At 43.0% G+C, this 27,297-nt stretch overlaps 1 protein-coding gene across 7 annotated transcripts; it reads left to right on the forward strand.

Annotated features, from left to right (window-relative positions):
* The first annotated feature begins 533 nt into the window (after positions 1 to 533).
* ODF2 (outer dense fiber of sperm tails 2) lies at positions 534 to 27,145 on the forward strand. Of its 7 annotated transcripts, none has more exons than XM_043530672.1 (22): positions 571 to 807; positions 2,914 to 2,998; positions 6,299 to 6,424; positions 7,143 to 7,313; positions 9,064 to 9,230; positions 10,181 to 10,310; positions 10,677 to 10,808; positions 11,533 to 11,607; positions 11,822 to 11,893; positions 12,906 to 13,022; positions 14,956 to 15,141; positions 16,128 to 16,237; positions 17,263 to 17,398; positions 18,118 to 18,228; positions 18,944 to 19,048; positions 19,719 to 19,877; positions 20,725 to 20,825; positions 21,886 to 22,048; positions 22,435 to 22,560; positions 23,099 to 23,131; positions 23,433 to 23,639; positions 27,099 to 27,145. In XM_043530672.1, the coding sequence occupies exons 1-21, from the start codon at positions 590 to 592 to the stop codon at positions 23,604 to 23,606; spliced, it is 2,697 nt and encodes an 898-aa protein (XP_043386607.1). In that variant the 5' UTR covers positions 571 to 589; the 3' UTR covers positions 23,607 to 23,639; positions 27,099 to 27,145. The 7 variants fall into 7 exon arrangements, with proteins under 7 accessions (XP_027675538.2, XP_043386607.1, XP_043386606.1 ...); XM_043530673.1 differs by lacking the exon at positions 27,099 to 27,145 and adding an exon at positions 3,797 to 3,950 and having other exon boundaries at positions 751 to 807; positions 23,433 to 24,832; XM_043530671.1 differs by lacking the exon at positions 27,099 to 27,145 and having other exon boundaries at positions 23,433 to 24,832.
* Positions 27,146 to 27,297: the final 152 nt, after the last annotated feature.

The following is a 27,297-nucleotide window of genomic DNA, read 5'->3' on the forward strand; positions in this document are numbered from 1 at the left end:
AAAAAAAATGGATCAGGAGAAAAATATTTAATGGTCCAGCCTCCAGGGGCACTCTGGGGGCCAGAATACAGGGATGTGACAGATGCGTAAATGAGCCATCACTGCTTCAGAACTGCCCTGGGGCCTTGCTCAGAAGTATTTGTCACCAGGCAGAGCAGGTTACCTCAGCTGCTCTCCCAGGGGCCCAGTCCCCTACCCACGCTGTGCAATTGCCTAGAGTGGGGCTTCATATGAGCAGCTTTGAACAGGGCTGCTGCTGCCTGGGTAAGGGGGGGTGGTTGATGAGCTGAATCTCTGCCAGAGCTGACCTATACTAGGGTCTGTGGAATAGGTGATTCAGCGCCCCTCCTCCCCTGTCAGTGGGGGTTAGGCCTCCTTCCGCCTGCCCTTCCCTCCTCTGGCCCCCATCTCCGCCCCGCCCCCATCTCAGCGCAGCCGTGGCCCGGCCACCTCCCTCGCTTGTTGCCCGGCGTTCCCATAGTGACACGCCCCGGCTCGCCCAAAGAGGGCGGGCTCTTGTGACGCCCCGACGAGCCTTGGGAGCTAATCGCGGCGGCGAGCCGGGGTCACGGGGGGTTTGAATCGCCCAATGGGGGAGCTGCGGGCAGCGTCCCAGAAGCGGACCCGGAAGTTCGGCGGCGGGTCCCGCTGCTGCTGCTGCTTGTCCTGCCCTTGCTGCTGCCCCCTGCCCCGTCCCCCCTCGCCCCGGCCCAGGGGTCTCCATGGCAGCAACAGCTACCGCCGCCTCGCCGCCAATTTCGAGGAGATCCTGAGGCGGCGGCTCCGAACCCGGCTCGGCCCCGCATGGTGAGGGGGGCTGGGGAGCCGGGGGGGACGACGCTGGCTGAAGTGGGATCTCGGGGTCCCCGAGCCCCCCAGGGTAGCGTGGACTGGCCAGGGGCACGGGGTCCCCACAGCCCATGCGCTGCAGCGGGTCACACCCCGCGGGCTGCTGCTGCTCTGTCACATCTGCCTCTCAGGGGTGGGTTTCTGTGGTGTCTGGGACGTGCCCTTTGCCTTGTGACTTCGTCCATCCGCCCTCTAAGGACTCGCTTTGTGAAGTTCCCCAGGCAGTCCAGACATGAGTCACTCCCCGCCCCGCTCCGAAATCAGGAGATTGGCTTTAACAGTCAGGAAGCCTTTACAATATTTTTTCAGGCTTCAGCGTTGCTGTCTTATTTTTTTGAGCCTTTAGGGTTCATTATTTTCAAGCTTTTCTCTGCAACCATGAGGGTGAGATAAACTTACTTGTGAAAAAGAGATTCTTATGAAATAACATGACTCCAGAAGCTGGGGCTTTAGGAAAGAAATTCTGTGAGGTAAAGTAACAAGAGTTAGTAATAATGATTGCTGTTGGACAAGGAAAGCTCCTTTATTCTTCTAAAATATCTGTTCTTGCTGGCAAAAACAAAATGTGCTGGCTCTAATGAGAATGTTAATATTGCTCTTAGTATTTCAAGGTTCAGATTTGAATTCCCTCATTCTTTTACACTGTAGTTGATGTAGGTTTTCTGCCCATTAATAGGGTTTAGTTACTTATCAAGACTGAGATAACCAAACAAACCAGCTGTATTTACAGTCACTTATCTAACAAGAAGGTGGAGAAATTCTCTCACTTCAGCAAACTCTGTCTCAGTTTCTAAATACATATCTTCCCAGGCTGGAAAGATTTTTTTCCCCCTGTCTCTATAAAATATTTTTGCTAAAACTGTTCTGGTATGTTGTTTTCTTTACTCTTCAACAGACACTTTCATTCTGCAAACTTAATCATTTTAATGAGACTGAAAAATCTCAGTCTCTTCAGAATGATGATGGAAATCTTACCAATGTTAATTTACCTTTGATGATCACTGAGCATTTGGACTCTTCTTGACGTTTGGCTAATAGCTTTGGATATTACCACATTTATGCTGCAAGATTTTATAATGTCAATTATACTGAACTGTTGCTAAAACTATTTGTAGAGTTCATCAGCATGGGAAAATTTATTGGCAGAACTATAACGGTATAATTGTACCTATACCGCGATATTAATATTGTTGTGTCTCCCTGTGTAGACACTCTTATTTTGTAATATGAGTGTCTTTTTCTGGTTTCATTTGTGTTGCTTCCAAATTATCTTAACCCACAATAAACATCATCTATTAAGAAAAACTATCCTATTTCCACAGACCTATAAGAACCTTTGTTAATTTATTATTCTTTTTCCTGCCATTTATCCACGTAGTCCTCGCTTCTTGCTGCTCTTTCCCACCAAATTGCAATAATGAGCATAGGGGGCCAGTAGTGCTATGCATTTTGTCTTTTGCTAGTTGCAATGGTTATTTTGCTTATATGAAACTGTTTTATACCATTTGAAAAGCTGTTGTTATGATCATTTAGACAGTAGGAAGTATTGGTTTGTAGCAGTTCTTGAGACAGCAGTAGCTAAAATTATCAGACTCCAAGGGCAGGAGTTGCAGGATGATGATCAGAATGATCTGACTTGAAGATGTAATAGTTTGTGACATGCCAAGGCTAGAAACATTTTGGAAAAAGAAAGTGCATATTGTTTTCAGGATCAGGAACATCTGGTAAGCACTGGTCCCAAACCACTGGTCAGAAAGAATAAAAACTCTTTCTCTTCTATGGCCAATCCACCCTGCAGAATCAGGTGTCTTACACATGATGCACCTTAAAATTAATTATCTAGCATAATGTGTGTATCATACCTGAAAATCAAAGTACTTATTTTAATCTTTTTGTTTTAACATTTCTTGTGCAAAGAACACTAAGGCACACTCTTTTATAGAGTGGTTTTTAGGTATTTTCAAAGTTTGAGTCAGGATGTTACCTTTCTACTCAAGGAATGGGAACCTTAAGGAAACTAGCATCCTCTCCTATTAGTAATCTATTTTGTATTTCTGCCATCAGGTGTCCCCCCTCCATCAAAAACGAGAGAACTGCAATCTCAGCACAGAGAAAAGTGTCACAAGAAACTGATGATCTTATGCTAACTGTAAGTAACTGGGATTGGAATGATGTAACTCTTTTTTGCTGTACTCAGGTTAGTGGTGCTACGTTTCTAAGAAGGAAACTTTTACACTTAAACTGTGCGTTGATTACTTTGAATTTGTTTTCATACCTTGCTATTGCATGTTAGGCGCATAATTAATGTGGAAATAAAATACATGCATCATTTATGAGAAATAACCTGCAGAGACAAATATAGGCCCCAGTCCTGCAAGCACTTACCCATGTTTAACTTTAAGAACTGTGAGTAGTTCCATGGAAATCAAGGGGACTATTCAGAATGCTTAAAATTAAGCACAAGAATGTTTGCAGGATCAGGCTCGTATGGCACCTCTGATGGATTCCTTTTAGTGTTCCCAAATTCTTTAGTTTGCTAGTCAAAGTAATGGCCCTGTTGTAAAATTTCTGCTCAAAATCAGATGGTGTTGCTAATCAGAGCCCTTGGCATGCTCTAAGACCTTGAACTCTGGTGACTCTTACAGACACACTCTACCAATACAACACTGTCTTTACATTGTCTGTACCATCCCTTGTCCAAACAAAAATGAAGGGCCAGATTCAGCCATGGTGTAAATAGAAGCTTATGGAGTTATTCCAGATCTTACACCGAAGCTGCATGTGATCCAAAACGGCAGGTGCTACTGAAAGGAAGCTCAAACTGTGGCCTAAATACCTTGACCCATCTCAGCAATTGTAGCTGTCTGGGGACAGGTGGCTAGAGGCAGTTGTCCAGTTTGACTGGAGCATAGGGAAATTTTATTATTTCCAGTTTCCTTATTCACAGGTTTCCTTTCATTGTATTGCCCTTTCCCGTTTGTCGGAGAAGAACCATGAAGAACCGTTCCTCATCTCCCCCTTTGCACGTTCATGTGGATGAAAACACCCCTGTCCATGTCCATATAAAAAAGGGTCAGAAAACAACACCTGCAAAAAGCCAGGTAGGAGTGTGTAGTTGGGTGTTTGTAAGGGCTACAAACCAGAAAAGTGAAGGGTCCTAGAAGCACCACTGAATGTTCAAGGTCTGTTTCTACCACTTGAGGTCTGAATAAATAGATAGTAGGTTAGAGAAATAAGATTGATTGACTTCTTAACTGCATTCATTTCAATGTGAATTTTCAGCAATACTTTTAAGTAATCTTTAGAAATTGAAACTGTATCTCATATGGGTAATATACGTGATTTAGTTTTATATTTACATGTATAGTTGGGTTACCATTTGTACTTCTTTAGGGCCTTTATCCAATGGTCTTTAAAGCATTTTACAAACATTTAGTTAAGTTTCGAGCTACCTCTCCCTCTGCCATGAGATGTGGAAGTACACTAGCCAATTTACAGATGGGCAAACTGAGACACAGATAAGTGGGTTGTCCAGAATCATACAATCAGTCATGACGGAACCAGGAGTAAAACACATTCCTTTGCTCTAGCAGCTAGACTTTCCTGACACCCTTTTTTTGCTGAGGAAAACCATACTGTATTATACAGTTGCTTTTTAGACACCTAAGACATTTTAACTTAGGGCAGTATCCTGCTTGTGTATAAAGTGTATAGCAGTCCTGCCCCAACTTAACATATTTTTTCTGGGTTAACATCTTGTCAAACTACTGCCCATTCTCTGATCATCCCTTTGTCTGGAGGAAGGGTTGTTGGGAAGATGGTAGCTGGACATCTCAAATTCCACCTGGATCAGGTTAAGTGAAATATTAGATTTAAAAAGACTCTGGATTGAAGTCATCTGCTGGTGCACAGACAGCTTTTATCAGTCTGGACTATCTTCTCTTGAGCATTGGCCGAGAGGATCTAGCAAGTAGCCTTAGATATAATTGATTAGCTGGTAATGGTGGCTAGGTTTCAATTACTAGTTGGATTGGGTGAAATCCTCTTCCGAGGTCGAGGTCATTCTTGAAATGGAAGACCCAAAAGGTGGTGAGTGCTAGCTTATTTTTCTTTAAGAGTCTGCAACAGTGTTACTTTGCCCCCCTCTCAGTTGTTAACTGTGTGTATGTTGCCACTAGTGAATATTTTAATGGGGCATGCCTGATGATACTCAGCTATATGCTTCCTTTGCTTTTGGACCACCTGACTTTCTGATCAAGCCTCAGAATTGTGCAAAAGCGTCTGCATTTTCATTTAGATAAGGAAGCTTAAGATCAACCCATATAGGAGTGAGAATACCTGTTAGTCACAAAGCAGGCAAAGTGATTCTAGGATCTTAATAGATCAATCCCCCCCACACCCCAACCCCTCATTAATACATCATGGCTACTGTTTGAGAGTCAGGTCTGGGGGATAGGGAGGATCCACCTACTTTGCTCTTCCTGCACAGAAATAGATGTTGTGGCAGTGCTTTTGTGTGTCTCCTCTCTTGCCCAGAAAGACTACCTTTTTCTCTCTAACCTTGATCTCCCTTCTCTCCCTTCTGTCATTCTCTCTGAGTTGGGCTTTCTCAGTAGGCCAACTCAAGCTATTACAACTATATGTAAAATTATAATCATCTGGGTGAATGGTACTCAGCAGCTAGCATACTTCCCCTTAGACCACCCAAGGCTCTCTCGCCTGAGGTTTAATTGGAATTGGGCTTAAGAACAGGAGATTCTTGGTTGAGGGACCTCTGTTTCCCCTTAATTCCTGTGATATCTGATGTCCTTCTGTGGTTGTCTTTAAGGTTTGGTTTAAGGTCTTGCCCTTATTTTCTTATGCTCTTGATCCTTGGAATGCTTTTTGTCCCAGTCCTCTTGATTTAAATGTTGTCACTGGGCCCAGTTTGATTTATTTCAGGTTTGTTATGTCCAGCATTCCAGGTACTGTTTGTAATATTGGTGCTTTATAAACTAAGACATTAAATAAACCAAAGAAATGAAATGAAAGTAGGTTGTCACTCAAATCCTGATGTAAAATTTTGCAAGCAAGCAAACTCCTCCTCAAAATGTAAAAAAGGACAGACCTGCTTTAACACCAGCTAGATCTATTTTCACAGGGTAACCAAGGCCCTCGTTGCATCACAAGAGGCAGAGCTACAAGTGATGTCATAAAGGCCCTGTCTGACAAATAGCAAGAATGCTTTCATTTTGGCTATATGCTCTCCTATTTATGCAATAAGTTTTTCTTGTGCTTGGCTTTGCCTTGTTCCTCCAGCTGCTGACTCTCCTCTCTGATGTACCATGTGAAGCAGTCTGTGGTACTATTGTAAGAATGACGTCCTGCCATTTAACTTTTACAGCATTAAAGGTTTAAATGATTTTTTAAAAGTCTTATGAGGTTTATTTTGTTTTTCTCTCTCCTTCAGCCGAAACACAAACAGAAAATGAAAGGGGATACCGTGAACGTGCGCCGAAGCGTTCGGGTGAAAACCAAGGTCCCCTGGATGCCCCCAGGCAAAACATCCATCCGGGAGTCTGCCTACAAGTGGGAGGTATGGCTGACTTGCTTTTTAATTGGATGGGTTGGACTAAGAGATGATCACTAGATTTTTATCTTACTGTGGGATTGGAGGGAGCAGGTTGGAGGGTGCTAGACTGTAGTTAAGGTGACCACTACCACCTGGCAGTCATTTTAAACATCCAATATTTATCTCTGGCTTTTGGAAACTTATTTGTACAAATAGATTCTGAATGGGGGATTCATCATGTGCCTGTTTCGTCTACAGCTATCTGTCACTTTTTCCTCTTTCCCACTCCCACCCTGATACTGCAAGGCTGGAGAAATCCCCCTTCATTTATTCCTTTTCTATTTCCCTCTCTAAAAGACCTTACCTTGGGGCACAGTTCACTTTACAGGCCATTATTGTCTGTCATAAGATTTCTAGAAAGGCGTGTATTGTGCCCCTTTTCCCACCAGGGCTGAATGAGCTGCCCACTCCCAGCTTCCTTCATGACAATCAGACAATCAAGCTAATCCCTACATGTGCTGTTTTGGTGGATTTGGGAGTATTTATTTTTCCCCATCAAGAGCCTTTTATAACTGACTGAAACAGGTTGAAGTAGAGAGGATTATAGCCTGGGTATTTTATCTTGCCCTCATTAGGATTTTTTCAGAGATGTGATTCAATCCTAGATTGGTTTTGGAGATGCTAAGGTTACAACATTGCATGTACCTTTTAAAAAAAGCTATGACTATTACATCCCCACCAGGGACCAACCCATCGCTTGGAAATTACTCCTCCAGATTCAGAAAAACTGCTCTCGGTGCTGCGTCTGAGTGACCTCTCTACAGACGAGGAGGATGCTATTCACAGCAAGATGAACAAATATGAGAAGAAGATAGATAGCCTGATGAATGTAGTGGGGACACTGAAGAATGAGGTGAGAAGACCATACTAAAGGCTCACGGGGGTAATAGGGCGGGGCTTGCAAAGTGATACTGAAAGAGGAAACTTGGCAAGAGGATGCTAAAGACTGGGGTACAGTGATGAAGGGCAAACGGATGCTCAACTCATTTGTTACATTTCTTAGAGGCCAGTATGAATGAGTTGAAAAGGGCTTAGCTACTCTGATGCGTTGTTTACACTTGCGTTGTCTGCTAGCAAGTTGGATTTCGGCTTTCATTCAGTTTAGCTATATCTCAACTACAGATTAACGAGAGTCTTTTTTACTTATGTTAAAATGAATCATGGAACATGGACGACTCTTTGTCATACAAGATGATGCTTTGCCTCAGTTTCTATGTGTAAAGTCTTGTTCCCACCAAGGTCCTAAACCTAAAAGATGTTCCTCCCTAAAGGTAAAAGTATTGTCTTACCACATGGACCCATAGGCTCTCAGGGTTGTCTTGTTGAACAATATATTCCTTGTGGCTCACTACTGGAACTTACGCTTCAGTGACGCAATATTATCTCATGTAATCTAAATGGCCTTCAAATACTTGTCAATATTTTAACAGCTGTCCCTTGAGAGTCTACATACAGAATTTTAAAGTGTAGATTTAATGTGATGTCCAAACCCTCTAACAGGCCCAGCATGGTGCGGGCAGACCACAGGCATTTTCCTTTCTTTCAGCTTCCCCAAGAGCAGGCAATATATCCCAATTATATTACTATGTAACTTTGTTTGGTTTTAATTAAAAATCTAAAAACCTATAATCAAAAACAGGACTTCTGAGTTAGGTAGACTGTTATCGTCATAAGTAGTTTAAGCCTGTCCGTGCTCCAAAAACAAAAGTCAGTTACATGATAGGGTAACTCAAATGTCTAAACTCAAATAATCACACCTGATGACAACAGGGCTGAGCCGGTCCCTTGGCTTTTGAGACGTACAGTGGGAAGAACACACAAGTGAGGGCCCTGCCCTGAACGGCTAGACCGGCGGTGTATCGCAAACTGTGTTAATGACACAATGGGCTTAAACTGCAGCAAGGGAGGTTTAGGTTGGACATTCGGAAACATTTCCTAACTGTCAGGGTGGTTAAGCACTGGAATAAATTGCCCAGGGAGGTTGTGGAAATATCATTGGATATTTTTAAGGGCAGGTTAGACGAACACCTGTCAGGGATGGTCTAGATAGTGCTTGGTCCTGCCATGATACAGGGGACTGGACTAGATGATCTCCCTTCCAGTCCTATCATGCTATGATTACAAACAGTTGTCCTCCAAACCAGTTACAACGTGGTTTAAATGTAAATGGGATCTAACCAGGCTAATGTTGTAGATATAACATGAAAGTATAATCCATGTCACCAGTTTTAACCTTAATTAGACAGGGGAACACTAGGCCCTTCTTCTATATTGAGTAAAGGCAGTACGTCTGGTGCCTTGGTTAAATTCCAGCGTAAGGTCTCAGTCTACATTCCTAAATATCTTCAGCAATTTATCTGTAGCACCGTTTCTCGAACAGGTCTGCGGGTCCATAAGGGTACCCCAGGGGGGTCTGCTGGCTACGTTGATCAGCTCCTTCCCGTCCCTCCCTCATCTACTAAACTGTTGAGGAGCATTGCTGTGTGCTGTTAACCAGCTGCTGCATTTCAGTGGTGGGGGATCTGAACCATCTGTAATGCCGTAAAAGCGCCTTGACTTGTGTAAAGCTCTATATACATAAAAATAAGATGTGTCCTCCTTAGGCCAAGATACAGAAGCGGGAAGAACAACAGCAGATGGCAAAGCGTCTCCTTGAGGAGCAGAAGGATGAGCTAGATGAAGTCACACAGGAGCTGGTGGAGACAGAACATGAGAATACCTTGCTCCGACGTAACATTGAGCGCATAAAGGAGGAGAAAGATCTTACTTTGTAAAGAACTTACCGTTTAACTCCTGTGTGTACATGTACTATAGTGATGTTTAAAGAGCACTTGTCGCCTTTATAAAAACATTAACAAATTTAATTCTGGTTAGCCCCAGGAATATAGGGCTGAGTGGCACTGCAGAATTGGCGTTCTCCTTCCTTATATCTGCTTCCTGCCTAATGGTGCAGTGAAACCCTCTTTCCTCAGTGTGACATTATTTTTGCCTAGGGATCTCATTGTGGTGGTCGAAAAATCCGTCTCAGCCTTCCTGAGGCAATTATTTGGAAGCAAGTAATGTTTTAGCTCATTCTGTTACCCATTTTCACTAAGTGGGGACATAGTAAAACATTCATATTTGATTGTGAGTCATCATCTCCCCTCTTCCTCCCATCACACTAAAGTTTATATGGAGAATAAGTCTCTGAATCTTTCAGAAGAGCTTTATGAATAATTTTTAAGGCTTGGGAAGGGCTTTGAGCCCTTTATGAAGGGTTTCTCTGAGTTCTAGTTGTCTGTGTTCTCTCCAGTTTTTTAGAATGTCCAGCTTCATGTTCCGCTGATACCATTTTGGAGGCTTATTTCTGGGGTGATATAGGTCTTTAGGACTGTTGATATCCAGGATAAAAGGTGTTGTGGTTTAGTATTTGGTGGGGGAGGTTGCTCTGAGAGAACCCCAACATTGGCCCCCTCTGATATTCCCCACTTGATAGATGAGTTTCCGGCAAGTACAGGAGGATTGGTAGGGTCTGCTGATCCCCACCACAGCCCACTTCCAAGACTGAAAAGTGGTACATTTCTAGTATTTGTGGTTTATCTTTTTGTTTGGGAGGTTTTATCTGTTAACCTCTAATCAGAAACCCTAATTACAATGCTTCCTTTAAGGATGACCTCACCAGTGCAGCCTGGTTATTGCATTTGGCTATCCATTCTTCTGATAGCTGTGTTCTTCTTGCAGAATGCAGAAGAGGCACTTGCAGCATGAGAAGGAGTGTTTGATGTCCAAGTTAGTTGAGGCGGAGATGGATGGAGCTGCCGCAGCCAAACAGATTCATGCGCTGAAAGATACGATTGGGAGACTCAAAAATGTAAGTGATGGCATCGTCCACCGTAGCATTTGATGTACTGCCACATTGCTGTTTCAAGAGCTGTCACAGAATCACTGGTTCAGAGGTTGTCAAGGGAAAGTGGAGAGGTTTCTAGTGCTTTAATTGCTTGATAGGCCTTTGGGCACAGAAGGTACTGAAATCCAGATTAAATTAAATCTGAAGTCATTTTGAATTTACAAATGGGAGTTTATCAGCCAGCATCTTAACATCCCACTGCCCTTTGTGGATGTGACACTGATGTTCAAGTTGTTTTCTTATGCTCTGTGTTTATATTGTACACATCGCTCATACCAGACTCTAGATACTGAACTGCAGAGAAATATGACCATGTCTTTCTTTTTTTAGGAGAAACACATGACCAGCTCAGACGTTAATACGCTGACAAGGCAAAAAGAGTTGCTGCTACAGAAATTAAGCACTTTTGAAGAAACCAATAGGACACTCCGGGATCTACTTAAAGAACAGCACAACCGGGAGGTGAGCAGTGCTGCATGTTTCACTTTCCCTGATTTACAGGAGACAGCATGGGCTAGTGGACTGAGACCAGAACTTGGAGTCAGAACTCCTGAGCTCTAATCCCAGTTCTGCAACTGACATGCTATGTGATCATGGACAAATGCTTCACCTCCCTCTGCCTTGGTTCTCCTAACTGTAATATAGACCTTACCCCTCCCTTTTGAGGCTCAGATAAAGTTTGAATCCTAGTGTGAAGATGTTAACTTCAGTGCTAGGCAAACTGCTGGAGTGATAATACTTCAGTGTAATTAATATTCCTACTGCAGCTTGTTGAACACGTGCTGCTTTGGTCAAAGGCAGGTCGGTGGCAAAGTACTTCCTCAGCCACCCATGATTCCAGTAAAAGGAACCAGCAAAGGTTTGTGTTTGCCCAAAGTGGGATACATTTGCAAGATCTTAGTTTGCCATTGTGTATTTTAGTATCCCCTTTGACTGGGTTAAAGGAGATGGGAGTGAGGAAGTGTTTCTGGGATGGGAATTCTGAGGGGAAGAGGGTTGAAAATGAAATTGTTGGCAGGGTTGACACCTTTTAATGTTATCTGAGAGTTGCTGCTTGAGTGCTGGCATAGATAGATATTTTTCTCAGGTCCATCTTAAATTGGAAGGCACGTTTTCTTGGGATTAGGACATTGAGGGTGGCTTTGGAAAAAGCTTAATGAGCTCTTGTTTCTTTATTCTCTTGTAGAAAGATGCACAGAAATTGATGGAGCAGCAGGGGTTGCTGCTAAAAAGGCTGTCTGACTCGGATGCAGAGAAAGCGGTAATGCAAGAGCAAAAGCATGCTTTCAGTACATGGGGGGAACAAATGAGATTTACAGTTTATTCTTTAAAACATGGGTGACCAATTGTGATATATATTGTAGCGGTGCCATTTAGCCTGATGGAGAAAGCTACACTGGCGTTTTTTTAACAGCCCCTTTTTTCCACTGCTAGCAACAAAGTCACTTAGGATCTGGGTGTTGTTTGTCTTCCAGAATCTGAAGATGAGGCTACAGGAGAAAGAGAAGGAGGTGGAAGATCTCATCAGTCAAATACAGACAGAAAAGGTAGTTTCCCTTTTCTGTTACAACCTCTCCTTGAACACACATGAACCTTCAAAACTGTAACAAGGGTCTGGAATTTGAGGCAGCTATTCTGAATTAAGGCATTGCAGGTCCTGCTTTCTAGTGTGAACTGGCAGATGCCTATCTAATCCCCACATGGAATTGCTGATTTATTGATAACATCCATCACACATACTTCAGGCAACAAATGTGAAATGATAGATGTCACCTCAGGACTGGCTATTCCTAGGGTTTTTCCAAAGCTGCTATTGCACACTTTGCTCGGGAGGGTCTCATAGGGCTTGGAGGCAGAGCTCAGTTAGGTGCCTTGCTGCAGCAAGTCCTGATGGGTGATCTCCTTTTGCTGGGAACCATCAGCTGCCTCAGGTTCTAATGTGCCCTGCCTCCCCCTGGTTCCAAGTTCCTATGAAGCAGATGGACACATGGCAACAGTGGCCAGAGTGGAGTGTATTTTGGCTCAGAGCAAATCCTTGCAGGCTGGTCAACCAGGGTGACTGTGGGGTCTAGACTCCATGCCAGTTTAGAAAGAGGGGGATCCCATCCTGGTACACTTGAATGGAGAGGGGGATCCGTGAGGGTGCTTCAGGGAGTGGGGGAGAAGGACAGGGCTTGTGGTAGTGGAATAGGGAATATACCATTCATCAGCACCGTAATGCAGAATACTGGTTCTTGGGGTGCTTAGAATTACTGTAGTTTTCTGTAAACATTTTGTTCTCATAACTCTCTGGACAAAACTGCTGGATTCCAGCAAGCCATGGCTCTCCCCTCAGAGCTTACACACTCTAGCTAAACTGGGCAAATTTGACTGACATGTCTTGCCTCCCTGCCCCCATGGCTAAGAAAATGAGTCTCTGAGAGTGCTCTTTCTGGCAGATCCTGTGATAGCTGGTGGTGTTTGTTGAAGCAGAGGCCTGAACTGCTGTGTGGTGTGAAATGTCCCATCTGCTTCGATGCCTGGGAAAACGACACTTAGTCCTATTTGTTTCATATTTAGGATCAAGCGAAGACAGCATGCGAACTCTCCAAATCCATGGAAGCTGTGAGGGGTCATTTACAAGCTCAGCTGCGAAATAAAGAAGCTGAAAATAATCGTCTGGCTATTCAGATCCGGGTATGTTTTCGGTATTCACCAGGCCATTCAAACTGATCAGCTGATTGCCACTCTCTTCTTCAGTGCAATCATTGACTATTCCATGCCATGCCCATCCAGTAATGAAATGCATAAGCTGGCATCACTTATGCCATTGTTGTACATTTTCTTCTGTAATTTTGATTGAGAACTAAAATTCTTTTTTCACTTGTGTGAAGTGAAATCATAAACTTTAAGGGTTAATTGTCTCCAAGTAATTACTTGTTACTTTAGATTTCCCCTCAAATTAGTTATGTTAGAGATGGTTTCTGCTGAACCACATATCGGGAGGGATGGGAAACTATTTAACTTGCTATCTGGGAAAAAGAAACTCCTGCCATGGGTCTCTTTATCTGATTGCAAAGACACATGTTTGTTTCACTGTATCACTGGTGATACCTATGATCAAGGGTCTGGAACGGCTTCCATATGAGGAGAGACTATCTTAGAAAAGAGACAACGAAGGGGGAATATGACAGAGACCTATAAAATCATGAATAGTGTGGGAAAAGTGAATAGAGAAGTGTTGTTATCCTTTCACACAATACAAAAATCAGGGGTCACCTGATTAAAGTAATAGTCAGCCAGTTTAATACAAACAAGAGGAAGTACTTTTTTATATAAATGCACAGTTTACCTGTGGAACTCATTGCCATGGGTTGTTGTGATGGCCAAAGCTATAACTGGGTTTTAAAAAAAAGAATTAGCTAAGTTCACAGAGGATAGGTTATTAGCCAAAATGGTCAGGGATGCAATCTCATGCTTGTAGTGACCCTAAACCTCTTGACTGCGAGCAGCTAGGAGCGGAAGGTGGGTGGAGCACCTCAACCGCTCTGTCCTGTATGCTCACCCTGAAGCTCTGGTACTGGCCACTGTCAGAGACAAGATACTGGTCAAGATGGACCATAGTTTGAATCAGTTTGACAGTTCTTAGGTACTGAGATGAAGAAAGTTGCCTTGGGTTATCTTGATGAAAGCTGTGTGTTAACTATCTCTGTAATTTTAAGAAAAAGGCTATATACAGGTATGTTCTTCTATACAATGAATTATCAAGGCAGATACATTTCAATTGAAAGGAGATAATTCCTATGTAGAACAAAAGGTTGCTAGGTCTATATCTACCTTGGAAAGCCTCAGGAAAGATGACTTCATTGCTGAGCAGAAGTATGCCACACACGGTGGAAAGAAAATAATCTTGCTAAAATCTGTCCTTACATATAGCAATAAATATTGGGCCTAGTGTAAGGATGTGCAGCTCTGTGGTCAGTAGAATTGCACTTGCTTAAACTAGGTATTATATTGAAATACACTGAGCCAAATGCAAAGAGTTCAGAGCTTACCTTGTTTGGTTCTGATGTAATAATAACCTTTACATTCTATACTAAGACTAGAAATATTGGAAACGACTGCTATTTGAGTCTTCTTGAGACATAATTCCTGAACTGGTTCCCAAGAGGTATTACCCTTATTCATTGGTTTTAGGACAAGAGAATGAGACACCTCTCTTAGCATATGTTAACACTGTGAGTGAAAAGATTAAAGGATCTATCATAACTTATAAATTGCACTAAGAGGAACCAGTTGCTGCCTCAGGAGTGAAATTTGGCAGCTGTGTTTATCAGCACACAGAAACACTACATGCTACTTTTAAGACTGGAAGTTTGGCATCTCAGCCCACCTTTTCCACTGCAAGAATGGTTTTCAAGATCATTTTGTATCTCATCCCATGAATTAAGTGGGCCAAGCTACAGTAGGAATGGCAGACTGAACTGAGATTATTTAGCTCCTTGGTGGACCACATTGATAGATGGCTTATGTCTACCTCTCTCCTTGGCTGCTGGGAGATAAGTTGACCCTCTTGACTGAAGATAAAGCATTTCACATAGAATGTGTTTTTTTTTCTTTTCCTTTCCAGAATCTGGAGCGCAGTGGGGCTCAGCATAAGGCGGAGGTGGAACATATCATGGAACAGCTAAAAGAGCTGAGGCAGAAGGGGGAGCGTGATAAGGAGGCCCTGAAGAAAGCCATACGCGCACAGAAAGAGCGGGCTGAGCGCAGTGAGGAATATGCAGAGCAGCTGAATGTACAGCTAGCAGAAAAGGTAGTTGGTCCTGGGAGGGAGGGAAAGAGAATCCTTTAGAGTCTCTGTCTGTATGTGGGCATATCCTTGACTTCTGATACCAACCCCAGGGCGGGAGAGCTGCTTTATCTAACGAGATTTATTTTTGTACTGGGGCCTCAGCCCATTTGCACCGCATTTAAAACAAAGCTATTTTTTCTCAGCTGTCACTGTTCACTGCTCCTTCCTTTGAACAAGATCATGTGATAAACTAGCAGATCTGATCTTCTTCAGACTCCCTTCCTACCTTTAGAGCCTGCTGAGGGAAATGGACAAAAGGTTGCAGGGCCTTGCTTTGCTTTTGTACTTGTGTGCTGGTTCAGTATTGAGCTGCTTTCAGAGTTATGCATGGAATTGGTAGTTGACAAAGAAAATGTTCATAGTGGCAAAGGGGAAAGAAAGTAGGAGTAAAAAATGGGAATTTATTTTGGCAGAGGAAATCATTGGGGAAAGCAATTGGAGCAGAGACTATAAATAAATAAGACACCTAGATTTGCCTTTGGGGAAAGGGGATTGGAGGATATAGCAAAAGCAGGAAGGCTGGTACTAGGACAAACCAGAAAAGCTCAGACATTTTAGACCACTTGTCCCCTTCCTGCTCTTCAGTAATTTGTGTTCTTTTGGGGTTATCTCCTCTGTCCAAGGCCAATGCAGGTTTTTAGCTATGCTTTGCATTCCTAACTACTGCATTTGTTGTCTTCAAAGAGGAGCCCCTCCTCTCTCTGCCAGTATGGCTGTGAGCTGACAGCATCATTTGAAAATGTTATTTGGCGAGGACATGGAGTGGTAAAAGGAATTAATGTTGTTTTTCAAACCGGACTACTGTTGAGCGGAAGTATTATCTCCAGAGTGTTTGATATTTGTTGCTACCATGGTGTGTTCCACTTTTCACATCACTGTTGTCCTGTAATTTTCTTTTTTTTGTCAGTCTTGCCTCTCTCATTCCACATCTTTCTCATGTTGGACAGGACAGTTATGTTACCGAGGCACTGTCCACTCTGGAGTCCTGGAGGAGCCGCTACAACAAAGTAGTGAAGGACAAGACTGACCTGGAGCTTGAGATTGTTATGCTGAACAGGTAAGAGCTCTGGCATGGGGAGCCAGCATGAATGGAGCTGGGATACTAGTTCAAGAAGGGACTCCTCAAGTCTCCAGGTTGGAGCATAAGTACTCATTTGAAAGCTAGAGCCAGCATGGTTTAATGGTGAAAGGGTCTGAGAGCCAGGAGGTCTGGCTTCTACTCCTGACCGCCACAATGATTTGTTGATTAAGTCACTTATCCCTGTGCCTGCTGCCCATTCTATAAAATATATATACTTACTTTTCTTTGAAGGATCTCAGAATGGCTCACAACGAAATGCAAAGTAGTTTCATTAAGGCTGATCTGTTTTTGTGGAGCTGGGGGCAAAAATTGTCAGTATCATCACGGTGCAGTTACCACAGAGAAAACTGAGCATAGGAGCAAGAGGGGGAAGTACCATATTAGCAGGGGTGCCAAACCTACGGCTCGTGGGCTGTACGTGGACCACCAGAGCATTTCATAAGGCCTGCAGCCTGCTTCAAAACAATATACTAATGGCCAATTCATTCATGTTTTGTTGTCATGTTTACATCATTTTAATGTATACAAGTCTGTAAATAGACAATACTGTACGTAGGTTGTTTCTATCTAAATGCATATGAGACAAACTGAACTTAAAATTATAAATCAATACAGGTGACTTTAAATCTTATTAAAATACCTAGAATCTTTTTGGCCCACACAAGACTTGAGGTGCTTAGATTTACGTGGCCCTTCTGTGTAATAAGGATGGGTACGACTGCATTAGCCTATACAACTCGGATATAATGTATCAGTGCCACTGCAATGAAATGCCAGCAGCCCAGTAACATCTGTGTGCCTGTTTTCCCAAAGGGAATGGAGCAGCAGAAGAAACCAGAGTGAAGTTTGTATAGCCAACCAGTAGTGTGTGCATGCATGAGATGTGGAGGGAAAAGGGGGAGTAAAGAAAGGATGTCTTGTTCCTGAAGCTGAATTTCAAAGAACAAGAGACTTTTTTCTTTTTTGTCATTTAATGGTTAATTTCACCTCCTGCATGGCAGCCGTATTACAGACTTGTTGGAGCAGCAGACCTCCATGGAGGACAAAATGCGGGAAGACAGAGATGCTCTGGTGGATAAACTGCACCGACAGGCCACAGAGAGCACGTCTTTCAAAATGGAGAATGAAAGGCTGAAGGTCAGTTGAATATCTAGGCGTTTTGTAGCTGAAATGTTAGCATAAGAGAGAAGTTGTAGTGAGCAGCTGCTACCCCTGTAAGTCCAGAGAGAAATTATCTCCTTTGATCCCATTTGATGTCAGATCAAGTTGCGTTGGAAACCTTAAGTGTAGCTGGATTGACTGTATTTTCAGTCCTGTGTTCCATTGTTTGACTTGGGTGAGGTAGGCTGAAATTTGTGAAGAGAGGAACATATAAGGTTTGTTAGGGGAGGGGAAGAATAGGCTTTTTCTACCCTCTGATTCAGTATGTGGGATTGGAGATATGCTTACCTGCCTGGTCTCCTGGATGATATATTGTGTCATCTATACAGCTGGACAGGGAACAAAAACCATATCTTTAGGGAGAACCACAGCCTCCAAAATTGAAAGATGCCTGACATCCTCTCCAGACACTTACATAACCATCTATGGTATGGTAGGTAATGTACCTGATTATCCCTTTAAAGAAAGCTTCAGTCCAAATAAACCAAGCATGACGCTGATCCAGTGGACACAGCTCATTTAAAAGTGTTTGGAACATGATGGAACAACTCTCATGCAGATGTAAGGCCATGTTCTCTGCTGGCATACATTGGTGAAGCTCACAGCCCCTGCTCTAACTTAGCTTAATGTATATGGGAACAACTTAGCCTGCTCCAAGCACTGCCTCTTGAATAGAAGATGTCTTCTCCATTCAGGCTACCATGGTCCCAGTGGAGGAGAAGCTGAACCAAGCTCAGATGGAGGTGCAGCAGCTCAAGGCATCTCTGAGGAACTATGAAGGGCTAATTGAAACCTACAAGTCTCAGGTATTTTATTCAACCCTCCTTTTTCCTTCCCTCCTCACACAAATTTGTTTTCTTCCTTTGCTGTTGTGGTTTATTCTCTCATGCCTTAATTCTGTTTGCTAGCTATTAGATGATGCTCTGTCGTCTTACTTTTCTGGTTTTCATGGCTCTAATAAAATCTATTTATGCAAAAGCTTTTATAGGTTATTCTGTTCAAATGGCAGCCTGTAGGCAGCCACCTGCTTTGTTCTGGACTGTAGAAAACTTGCCTCACTCTGCACACTCTGATCACCCATTCTGTTAGCAGAAGCTGAGTCCATGTGTAAAGATCTTGCTCAGTGTATAAATTGTCTAGAACTGATCTTGGTAATTGTCACTTTCCTAGCCCCTTTTAAGAAGCAAATCCAGAAGTAAAATGTCTAATCCTAGTCATACCTTCTGTGGCCCTTCCACTTGGCTAGTGCTATTCCTTTGCTGCCCCTGCTGAGATCTGGGTTTTGTGGTGGTGGTAGGGAGGAAAGGCACAAAGGGGGAAATCTTTGGAGGACAGCACAAAGAAGGGTGAGAAGGCTATAAAAAGTACAAAGGTAGAAAAACTCCACAACTTGGGGTGGGGGTGTCCAGAGGTTCACAAGAATCCTGCTACTGGATCTCAACAATTGTAATTGTGCCAGTGTGTAGCAATCTGTGATTGAAAACCCTAACATAGTCATGTGCCAATTCTTTCTGTGCCCAGGTATTGAGAACCCGAATGGAAGCCGATGAGGTGACTGTGAAACTGGAGCTTTGTGACAAAGAGAATAAGACACTAAAAGATGAAATGAACAAGGAGATTGAGTTGGTAATTATTCCTTTAAGAAAACCTGGACCATTAAATTGGTACATGGCAGCCACTCAGAGCTGCACTCCTTTCTTGGTATAGTCGAAAACAAATGTGCTTGGACTCTGAGGGAGATAAAAGAAGTCCTCCAGACAGGTTTGCCTTTTTCCCCCATCTCAGCTCAAGGGAGAATGGAAATGCAAACTAGTGTTTATTTTGCCAAGTGCATTGAATTTTCAGAATGTTCCATGAGGGGCCTTGTCAAATACATAGTGTCCATTTGAGGTGGTGCCCTTCACTGGGGAGAGGGTTGTTCAGAGTCATTAAGTTTAAATTGTGCATCCTGTCTTTCAGTGGTTGTCATGGAACAGTTGTTCTCAAGAATACTGTATACATTAATAAAACTCAAGCCCGGATTTGTAGACATTCGCACCCTGTGGGAATCTGAGAATCTAAGTGAATGTGTCTTGGAATAGAGGAAGGAATCTGCATTACAATGAGCAGTTCCATTGCTGGCCAGGCATCTGAGATGCCCTTATTGCTGGGAAACAGAGATGCTCTGGTGGACAGATAGCACCAACCAACTCAAAAATTTATTAGCCCAGACTCTTCAGAAATGTCTGAAATAAGGTCACATGTTTAGTTGTTTTTAACTGACCACTCTGTCCTTCCATTCCTCTCACCACCACAGGCTCGGAAGCAGTTCCAGAGACAGCTTGCTGAACTAGAAAAGCTGCCCGAGATCCTGAAGATCACGGAAACAAAGCTGGCAGAATGTCAGGATCAGCTGCAGAGTTATGAAAAAAAGAACATGGACCTTTCTGCCATGATTACAGATCTTCGTCAGCGGGTAAGGGACTGGCAGAAAGGACCCACAGCTGCACTGTCTGCAAGCCGGGGACCAAGATGAGTTTCTAGTCGCAGGAAGTTCAGTCTTTGCCTCTGTACTCGTCTCTTTTTGAAATGATTAAAACATCTGCACTGCAAAATAAAGATGTGTGGCATGTCTTTGTTTAGGGAGAATAGTAACTTAGCTGGTGGCTTTCCTTGCTATTTCAAGGCTTTCTTTCAAACTGCTTAGTTGCAGAGTCTTACTGGGTCTTGAAGAGCTGCAGAACCCAAAATGCATGGTGTCTCGTTCATTTCTGTCACCCTGATCAACTTATTGGCTGCCTCTCTCTCATGACCATCCGCTCACAAATGTTGCTCTGCTTTTATTTTCTTCCCCTGCCTTCCTGATGCCATGCCAACAGGGGCCTTGAATGATTCTGTGGCCTACGCACTTTGCTTTGATGATCTCATGCAAATCATTAGCTTTCTCAGTATTTCAGGCTCTGAATTCTTCCCGGCCCTGTTACCACACACAAGCTTCGTCTAATCTGTATGCTTCACTATGCTTGCAGGTGGCTGCTCTACTGTCAAGCTCTTATGGCACTGACCACTCGTATGTGGTGTGGAAAAATTCTATTTAATGATGGGTCTAAACATTACCTGGAGGAACTACACAAATTTGACATGTGGCTTTTTGCTGTTTCACGTACTGTTGCCTCCATTTCCCTCTCCAGGTCTTTCCAGAATTGTGAATTAAGGTGTTATAGCTGTGGGTTTCCTCCTCCCCAAGAACAGCACCCATTTGAGGTGGCTGGTCTTGGCTTTGTATTGACCTCCTACGTAAGGTCTGTTTTCTGTCATTTTAGATTGAGTTCCAGGGAGACAAAATGGAAATGACAAGAGAGAAGTATCAATCTGCCCAGGAGGAGAACAAGCAGCTGATCTTGAAGCTAGAGGAGCTGGAGAGGTTAGAATATATAACTGGCCTGCTCTCCTTGCCTGACTTCTTTTTCTCCTCCGCTCCTGACCCTCCTTGTTCCTTTTTCAAGGCACTAAGGCAGCTGCTGGCTTGCTTGTGTACCTTTCTCATCTCCCTGAGCCTTTATCCATTTAAGAGCCTTTGTAGAATTAAATCAGAAAGTTAGGTGGTCTGGCTTGCATAAGTTTGGAATGCTTCTGTAGAGAGAATGTTAACTTTTTTAGTCAGGAAAACAGCTCAGAAGGACTACTTCTTCCCCCATCCCTTTTTTTTCCCCTCATGAGCTTTCAAGTACTTGCTTGTTCTGGCCAGGTTGGAAATACTCTGTGACTGTCCTTTTCTATGTTATTCCTGGTCCCTGCTGAAATATGGAAGTGCCAGAGACATGAGCATAGGAAAAATTAGATTTACTTGTATGTAATCAAAGAAGGTTCAGGTTGGCTCTTATTCCGAGTCTGTGCCCACCCTGAGTCTTCAGTCTGGTATTTTGTGCTAAGTAATCTTAAGAAGAAAAATGTTCATGAAATTTTCTTCTGTGTGGGCCACTTTGAAGTCCTCTGCAGGCACACTAGAAAAATCAACAAGAACAAAGGGCCTGGTCCCACACCATTGGCTCTTGGAGGAGCTCCACTGAAATCAATGAGAAAGGGCAATCCATAACTGTCCACTGTGGAGTTTCTTACATCTTCCTCTAAGCATCTGGTACTGACCACCATCAGAGACAGGATATTGCATTAGATAGGCTAGTGGTGTGATCAGGTATGGCAGTCCTTAATTTCCTGTATCTCTCAGTGTTTCTACACTCTTTCATTGGTGATGCTGTGGTGAGGACGGGTCAATGAGTATTCTCAGTATGCCCCCCATCTTGAAATTATTTGGTGTTAGAAGTGAAGTGTGAAACTCTGCTTGGCTCAGAGGTCCTGTCTTTAGAGGGGGAAGTTGAAGATTGATCTGTCCCCTGACCAACCAGTGACCTGAGGGAGAGGCATATTGAGCCAAATTGTATTTAATGATTAATAAAATTCTTTGTCTTGCTGTCTCAACTCAGGAAACTAGAGTCGACGGGTGCACAGAACATAGAGTTCCTTCAGGTCATAGCTAAAAGGGAGGAGTCTATCCATCAATCCCAGCTGCGATTGGAGGAGAAAACCCGTGAGTGTAGCTCCTTGGCTCGGCAGCTGGAGATGGCCATTGAAGATGCCAAAAGACAGGTTAGTAACTCCTTGTCAGAGTAAGAAAATGATCAAATACAGTGGAACTCTCAAACTACAGGAGAGGAGGTTACCAGCTGATGGAAGGGGATACCTCTACATTCCGTCACCAACCTTCTAATTTTGCTTCCTCTTGCTGCATTATCTGTAGGGAAGCAGAAGCAAAAAAATGAAGTTGGTACTTTGTCTCCAGTAGGCACACAAAAATGGAAGGAAAAATGCTAGACTCAGATGCTCCTTGTCTTTGCCAGAATCATATAAAAATATGTCCAGTCCTCCTCTAGGGCGAAGGGGGAGGAAGTTATTACCATAGCAGAAGCAAAGCATTTTGCATGGACAACACCCTTGCCAAAGCAAAAAATTCATTGCCTTGTTCCTACTTGTAGGTGGAACAAACGAGGGACCGAGCAGCATCTAGAGAGAGGGCAGCCCAGTCCAAGATGTTGGAGTTGGAGACCCAGCTGAGCCGGACGAAAACAGAACTAAACCAGCTGCGTCGGAGCAAAGAAGATGTGAGTGTTTTGGAGGGGATGTTGTTGATAAACTAGCAGCCTCGATGCAGCAGTAAGAGTCTGTAATCCCATGTCCCATCAGTGTGCTGAAGAAATTGTACAGTAACTTTGTTGCAGTGTATCTGTGTCTGCTGTGATGGTGAAACACACTAGTGTGCTTGGTGAAGTATAAAGTGTGGAGGAAGATGTAGTTTTTGCCCCAAGAGGCTTACAATCTAAGTCACATACATGGGGCCTGATTCTCGTCACTTATACTAACAGTTTGAATGGAGCTACTCCTAATTTACACTGGGTGAGAGGAGAATCAGACCCACCATACTATTCAGACAAACACTACATCAAAAACCTGGAGAACGGAAGGGGTCCAGATAGTGCAAGTATTGCTACATTTAGGGGGGGAGTTATTTTCCTCCCTTTCATCACCTTTGGATGTACAAGAGAGGGGCTGAGGAGTTTCCCTGCTAGGGGAATGATTTTGTTCTCGTTGAAGGGGATCTTTTACATTTGGTCTCCCATTTTCTTTCCCTGTTTACTTTAGCCCTGGGATTGGAAGAGGGCTGACCTACAGCAGGTGATAACCTCCTGAGTTTCTTCCTAGAGAGTGGTTTCGTTTTGTTTTCAACCATTAGTTAATCAGAATGTTAAGTTCCTATTCTGATTGGCTGTGTTATCTTGAGCATTTATATAAAAGTTGATGATGTGTGGGGTTGGGACTGAGTGAAGTGAGTGATAGACTTTTAGTGTTAAGTGGTGTGTGTTGCAGTGCCATATTGTTTGTAAAAATCCCAGAGAATGACAAGAGTTAAGGCTAGCATGACTAGAATGAAAAATCTCTAGCCTTCAGCCCTGTGTTTTGTGTCTTCTTCATGCAGTCAGAGCACCGATACCAAAGCCGTCTACAGGATTTAAAGGATCGCCTGGAGCAGTCTGAAAGCACCAACCGCAGCATGCAAAACTATGTCCAGTTCCTCAAGTCCTCTTACGCCAATGTCTTTGGAGAAAGTGCCTTATTGAGCTCACCTATCCGTTCCCGATCTCCTCCATGATAATAGTTCCCTCCCTGTCCCTCTGCAATTGAGGTACAAAAAGGGGGCCTTATTTCAAAGCCATATCTTGTGCAGAAAACTGGTTGGGATTTCAGAGTCCATATAAAGAGAAGTCTTCCCCGCATTCTTGTTGTCTGGGTGAGATGGAGCTGCAGTGGTGTACAACAGGAAAATGGGATAGTTTTCTATCTGGAGATTGGCACTGCAAATCTGGGTTGGAGTATGTGGGGAATGCTTTCCTTTTCATCTCCTAATCCCCCAGTGGTTACTTCTCTTGTAACTAACCTGGTGGTCTTTTTAATTAATCATATTAGATATTTTTTATTTTTGTAAGAGTTACATCTCTTCCTTTTTGCTCTTCCTACCTTATGTTCTTTTCTCACACTGCAAAGATCATGTTTGTTTTTAACTCTCACATACTGTGTTGATACAGCTGACCAATGGGGATATTGGGAGATAGTGCCACCAGTACAAGTGTGAACCCATCAGTGATAACTAAGTGACTGGAATCCACGCTGAGAGTGGGTTACCTCCTGATCATCCACCCTTTTTATAAACAATTTTGTACTGGGAAACAATGAAATTGTATCTTCTGAAGGTTTCTCACCTGATTCATGAATACTGTCTGATCCTTTATCGTTCTTGAGTGTGTGGTTGGTGTGTGTTAATGCTTCTAATCTGCATATTTTCTGGATGACCTTTTCCTCCCAACAGCCTGATCCTGCATTCCTTGCACATCCCAGGGTCTGAGTCAAAGCCATGGAAAGAGTCACATTAATTTCAGTGGGTCTGGAATCAGGACCCCAGTCCAAATACAGTGGGAGCTTTGAGTCAGCTGTAGGGAAAAATAAAATAAAAAGACAGACTTGATGCTTGGCTTTGCCTTCAGAGCCAGCCTGCACATACTCCTGTGATGTGAGGTCATCTCTGGTATGTGAAGAAATGTCAAGGTCTGTGGGTTCTACTGTGTCCTCCAGTAAGCAGCTGTTCTGAAATATAGTAAACATTCATTTCATTTCAACCACAGCTGTTTGGCTGGGGGCTTTTTGGTGTTTTTTTGTTTGTTTGTTTTAAATTCTGTTTATATGAGATGCAGTAATCAGTGGAATGTTTGATAAGGGATTTCTATGTTTCTTTTAATCAGTATTTGAGAGTTCTGTTTTAATGTGTAACTTAAAAAAAAAAAGGTGCTATGATAAAATTATTAAACTTCAAAAGTTTTAAAATGTGTGGTATTTCTGAGATTGACACTTCATCTTGTAAATTGCCTCATTGTCTTTCTACTGTCGTTCCCCTCCATCATGCTTCTGGTGTTTTGTAGGAGCTAATGTCTCAAAGGAAATTCATGGATTTTTAAAAATTTAATCTTATTTTAAAGATCAAAACTAATACACCTTTGAACCATCAGCACTGGTGCTCAAAATACATAAATTTGTTCATGAGACTAGGGATAATGCTGCAGTTGCTTGAGGGGAAATGAATCCTTACAATAAAGGGAGGAGAATGCAGTCTGCACTAGCCTTCACTGATAGTCAAATGTATGATAAAATCAAGAAAATCAGTTCTTAAGCTTTCAGTTTTTAGCTCCAGCACAAAATACCATAGTCCTATCATTCTGAATCAAGAAGTGTCAAGGTCTCAATTGCCCATGTATCCTAGACTTTGAATTTTACATTTGCCAAAGGCAGCAAGGAAAAAAGCCCTCTGTGTCTTGTGATTTTAATAGGGTCCAGTGCTTTTCTCTGTTCTCTTGTGTTGTGGAAAATGAAAATGTTGGCTCCTTCATACGTTCCATGTGTTGCAGCTTCCTTGGTGTTTGTATCATTCTGTCTCTGAAGAGACATACAGAGGCAGCCCTCTTGGCTGAGTTGGCTCACTTCCGTAAGCATGCAGAACTCTTGTTCTGATGCAGCTGAAGTCTTCCATGACTGTAAACGTGCCAGCATTATTTTTGAATGAATCCCTAGTCTATCACTGTTCTCTCCCACAGGAACACCTAGCAGTTGGGGTGGGATTTCTAAGTACTGAATCTGCCTCTGCTGTATCACATTATCATTCAGCAGTTAATCTGAGATCCTATTGTTCTATAGTTGGAATTTGTTTTACTTTTCATACACTGCTGTCACAGTTAGTTCAGTTTTCTGTTCCAAGTTCATTGGATCCAGGTTGTCTCCTTAGATTTCATCATCTAGGCATCCCTCTCTTTCTTGCTTTTGTGTGTACTCCTTGGTAAGGAGCCTAATGCGCCATCCATTTTATGCATGGACCTCTCATGGTCTCAGTGCAGTTCAAGGCACAAAGCTGCTGCAGGAATGGGACAAGGGATAGTACACTAATATGTAACATGACAATTCCTCTGCTCTATCTATCTTAATATCCTCCTCATAGAAGTATATCAGATGCTCCAGACATAAACCTTGGTCATTATGCAATACAGGGGAGAGGAAGGCACTTAAAAGTGTGCAGCAGAGTTTTGAAGCAATGTGAACATTCAGCATGGCATTAGCCTTCTTCCTCCAGTTAGTATTATCTTCATTTTACAGATAAAGAAACTGAGGCACAGAGCAATTAAATTATTAGTCCAAGGTCACTTGTGAAACTTGTGCCAGAGCCAGAGAGAGAACTCGGAGGTCCTCACTCCTAATCTACATCTTTCACTATTCTCTGTAAGATTCCTTTAGTGACATTTGATCTGCAATGTCCAGCTAGAGGGCAATTTTTCAAGAGGATAGCACCCAGCAGCTCCCATTTTGATATTTAAGGACAGATATTCAACAGAGATTAGGTTTAACTTTTGAAAATCTGGCCTGAAAGGGCTGTTTTGAGTTCTACTGAAAACAGTTACTGAGTGTGCAGTTTTGGTAGGCTGGTTGTTGCTGCACACATCACCTTTTTTAAATGGATGCCATGGCAAACTTTGAGTCAACCTGCCACAGAACGACCTTTGTTCCTAATTTACCAAAGGTGAAATTATACAGTGCAATCCCAGGAGGAGGCAGCTAAATACGCGATACCAGATGGGTCATCTTTTGCCTCAGGGATCTTTTTTCCTGGAGCAATAGTGGCATCATTCTCTGAGGGAGTTATCCCTTAAGGAGAGATACTCTTCTCTTACCTTACGCATAGAGAGAAACAAATATAAGAAAGGTTATGTAGATTCTAACCTGTCATAAAATTAACAGAAAAAAACTCAGCTCAGGCACTTCTGGGCCAAGTCTGCTATGTGTAATTTCCTAGGTCTTAAGAGTTATAAACTAAGGGCTGGCTTTTGCAACTGGATCCACATAAGCAGACCTCTGTGCTGGGGCAGCTCTAGTCCTAAATAGTGAACATTTTTCTGTTTGAAGTATTTTTGTACAGCGTGAGAAACCTTCAGCAAACAGACTGGTGCCAATATTGATTTTGGGAAAAATGGAGACTTGTACATGGGAATAATATGAATCACAAGCCAGTCCTGACAAATGTGCTGTAACTGTTGTTCTCCTCCTCCAGGACCGTGTCTGTATGGAGCCACACTGGAGGAGTTGCCTCCCACGTTTGACCAGGTAATCAATGCAATAAAACAAATCTGGGTGTTTGTAATGAAAAGGTGGGCCTATCCCTAGAGGACTATAATGGATTGGAGGCTTTCTGTGCCTGGGCAGGGGCTCTTCCCTTCATGCTCTGCTCTGGCCAGGGGAAGGGGAAGGGG

The sequence above is a fragment of the Chelonia mydas genome, chromosome 16 (assembly GCF_015237465.2).
Source record: "Chelonia mydas isolate rCheMyd1 chromosome 16, rCheMyd1.pri.v2, whole genome shotgun sequence".
Taxonomy (NCBI): Eukaryota; Metazoa; Chordata; order Testudines; family Cheloniidae; genus Chelonia; species Chelonia mydas.

Coding starts and splice junctions, on each gene's coding strand:
- ODF2 (XM_043530672.1), top strand. CDS start 590: ATGGGGGAGCTGCGGGCAGCGTCCCAGAAGCGGACCCGGAAGTTCGGC. Junction 18,229..18,943: donor TTGAAACCTACAAGTCTCAG/GTATTTTATTCA, acceptor TTCTGTGCCCAG/GTATTGAGAACCCGAATGGA. Junction 19,049..19,718: donor TGAACAAGGAGATTGAGTTG/GTAATTATTCCT, acceptor TCACCACCACAG/GCTCGGAAGCAGTTCCAGAG.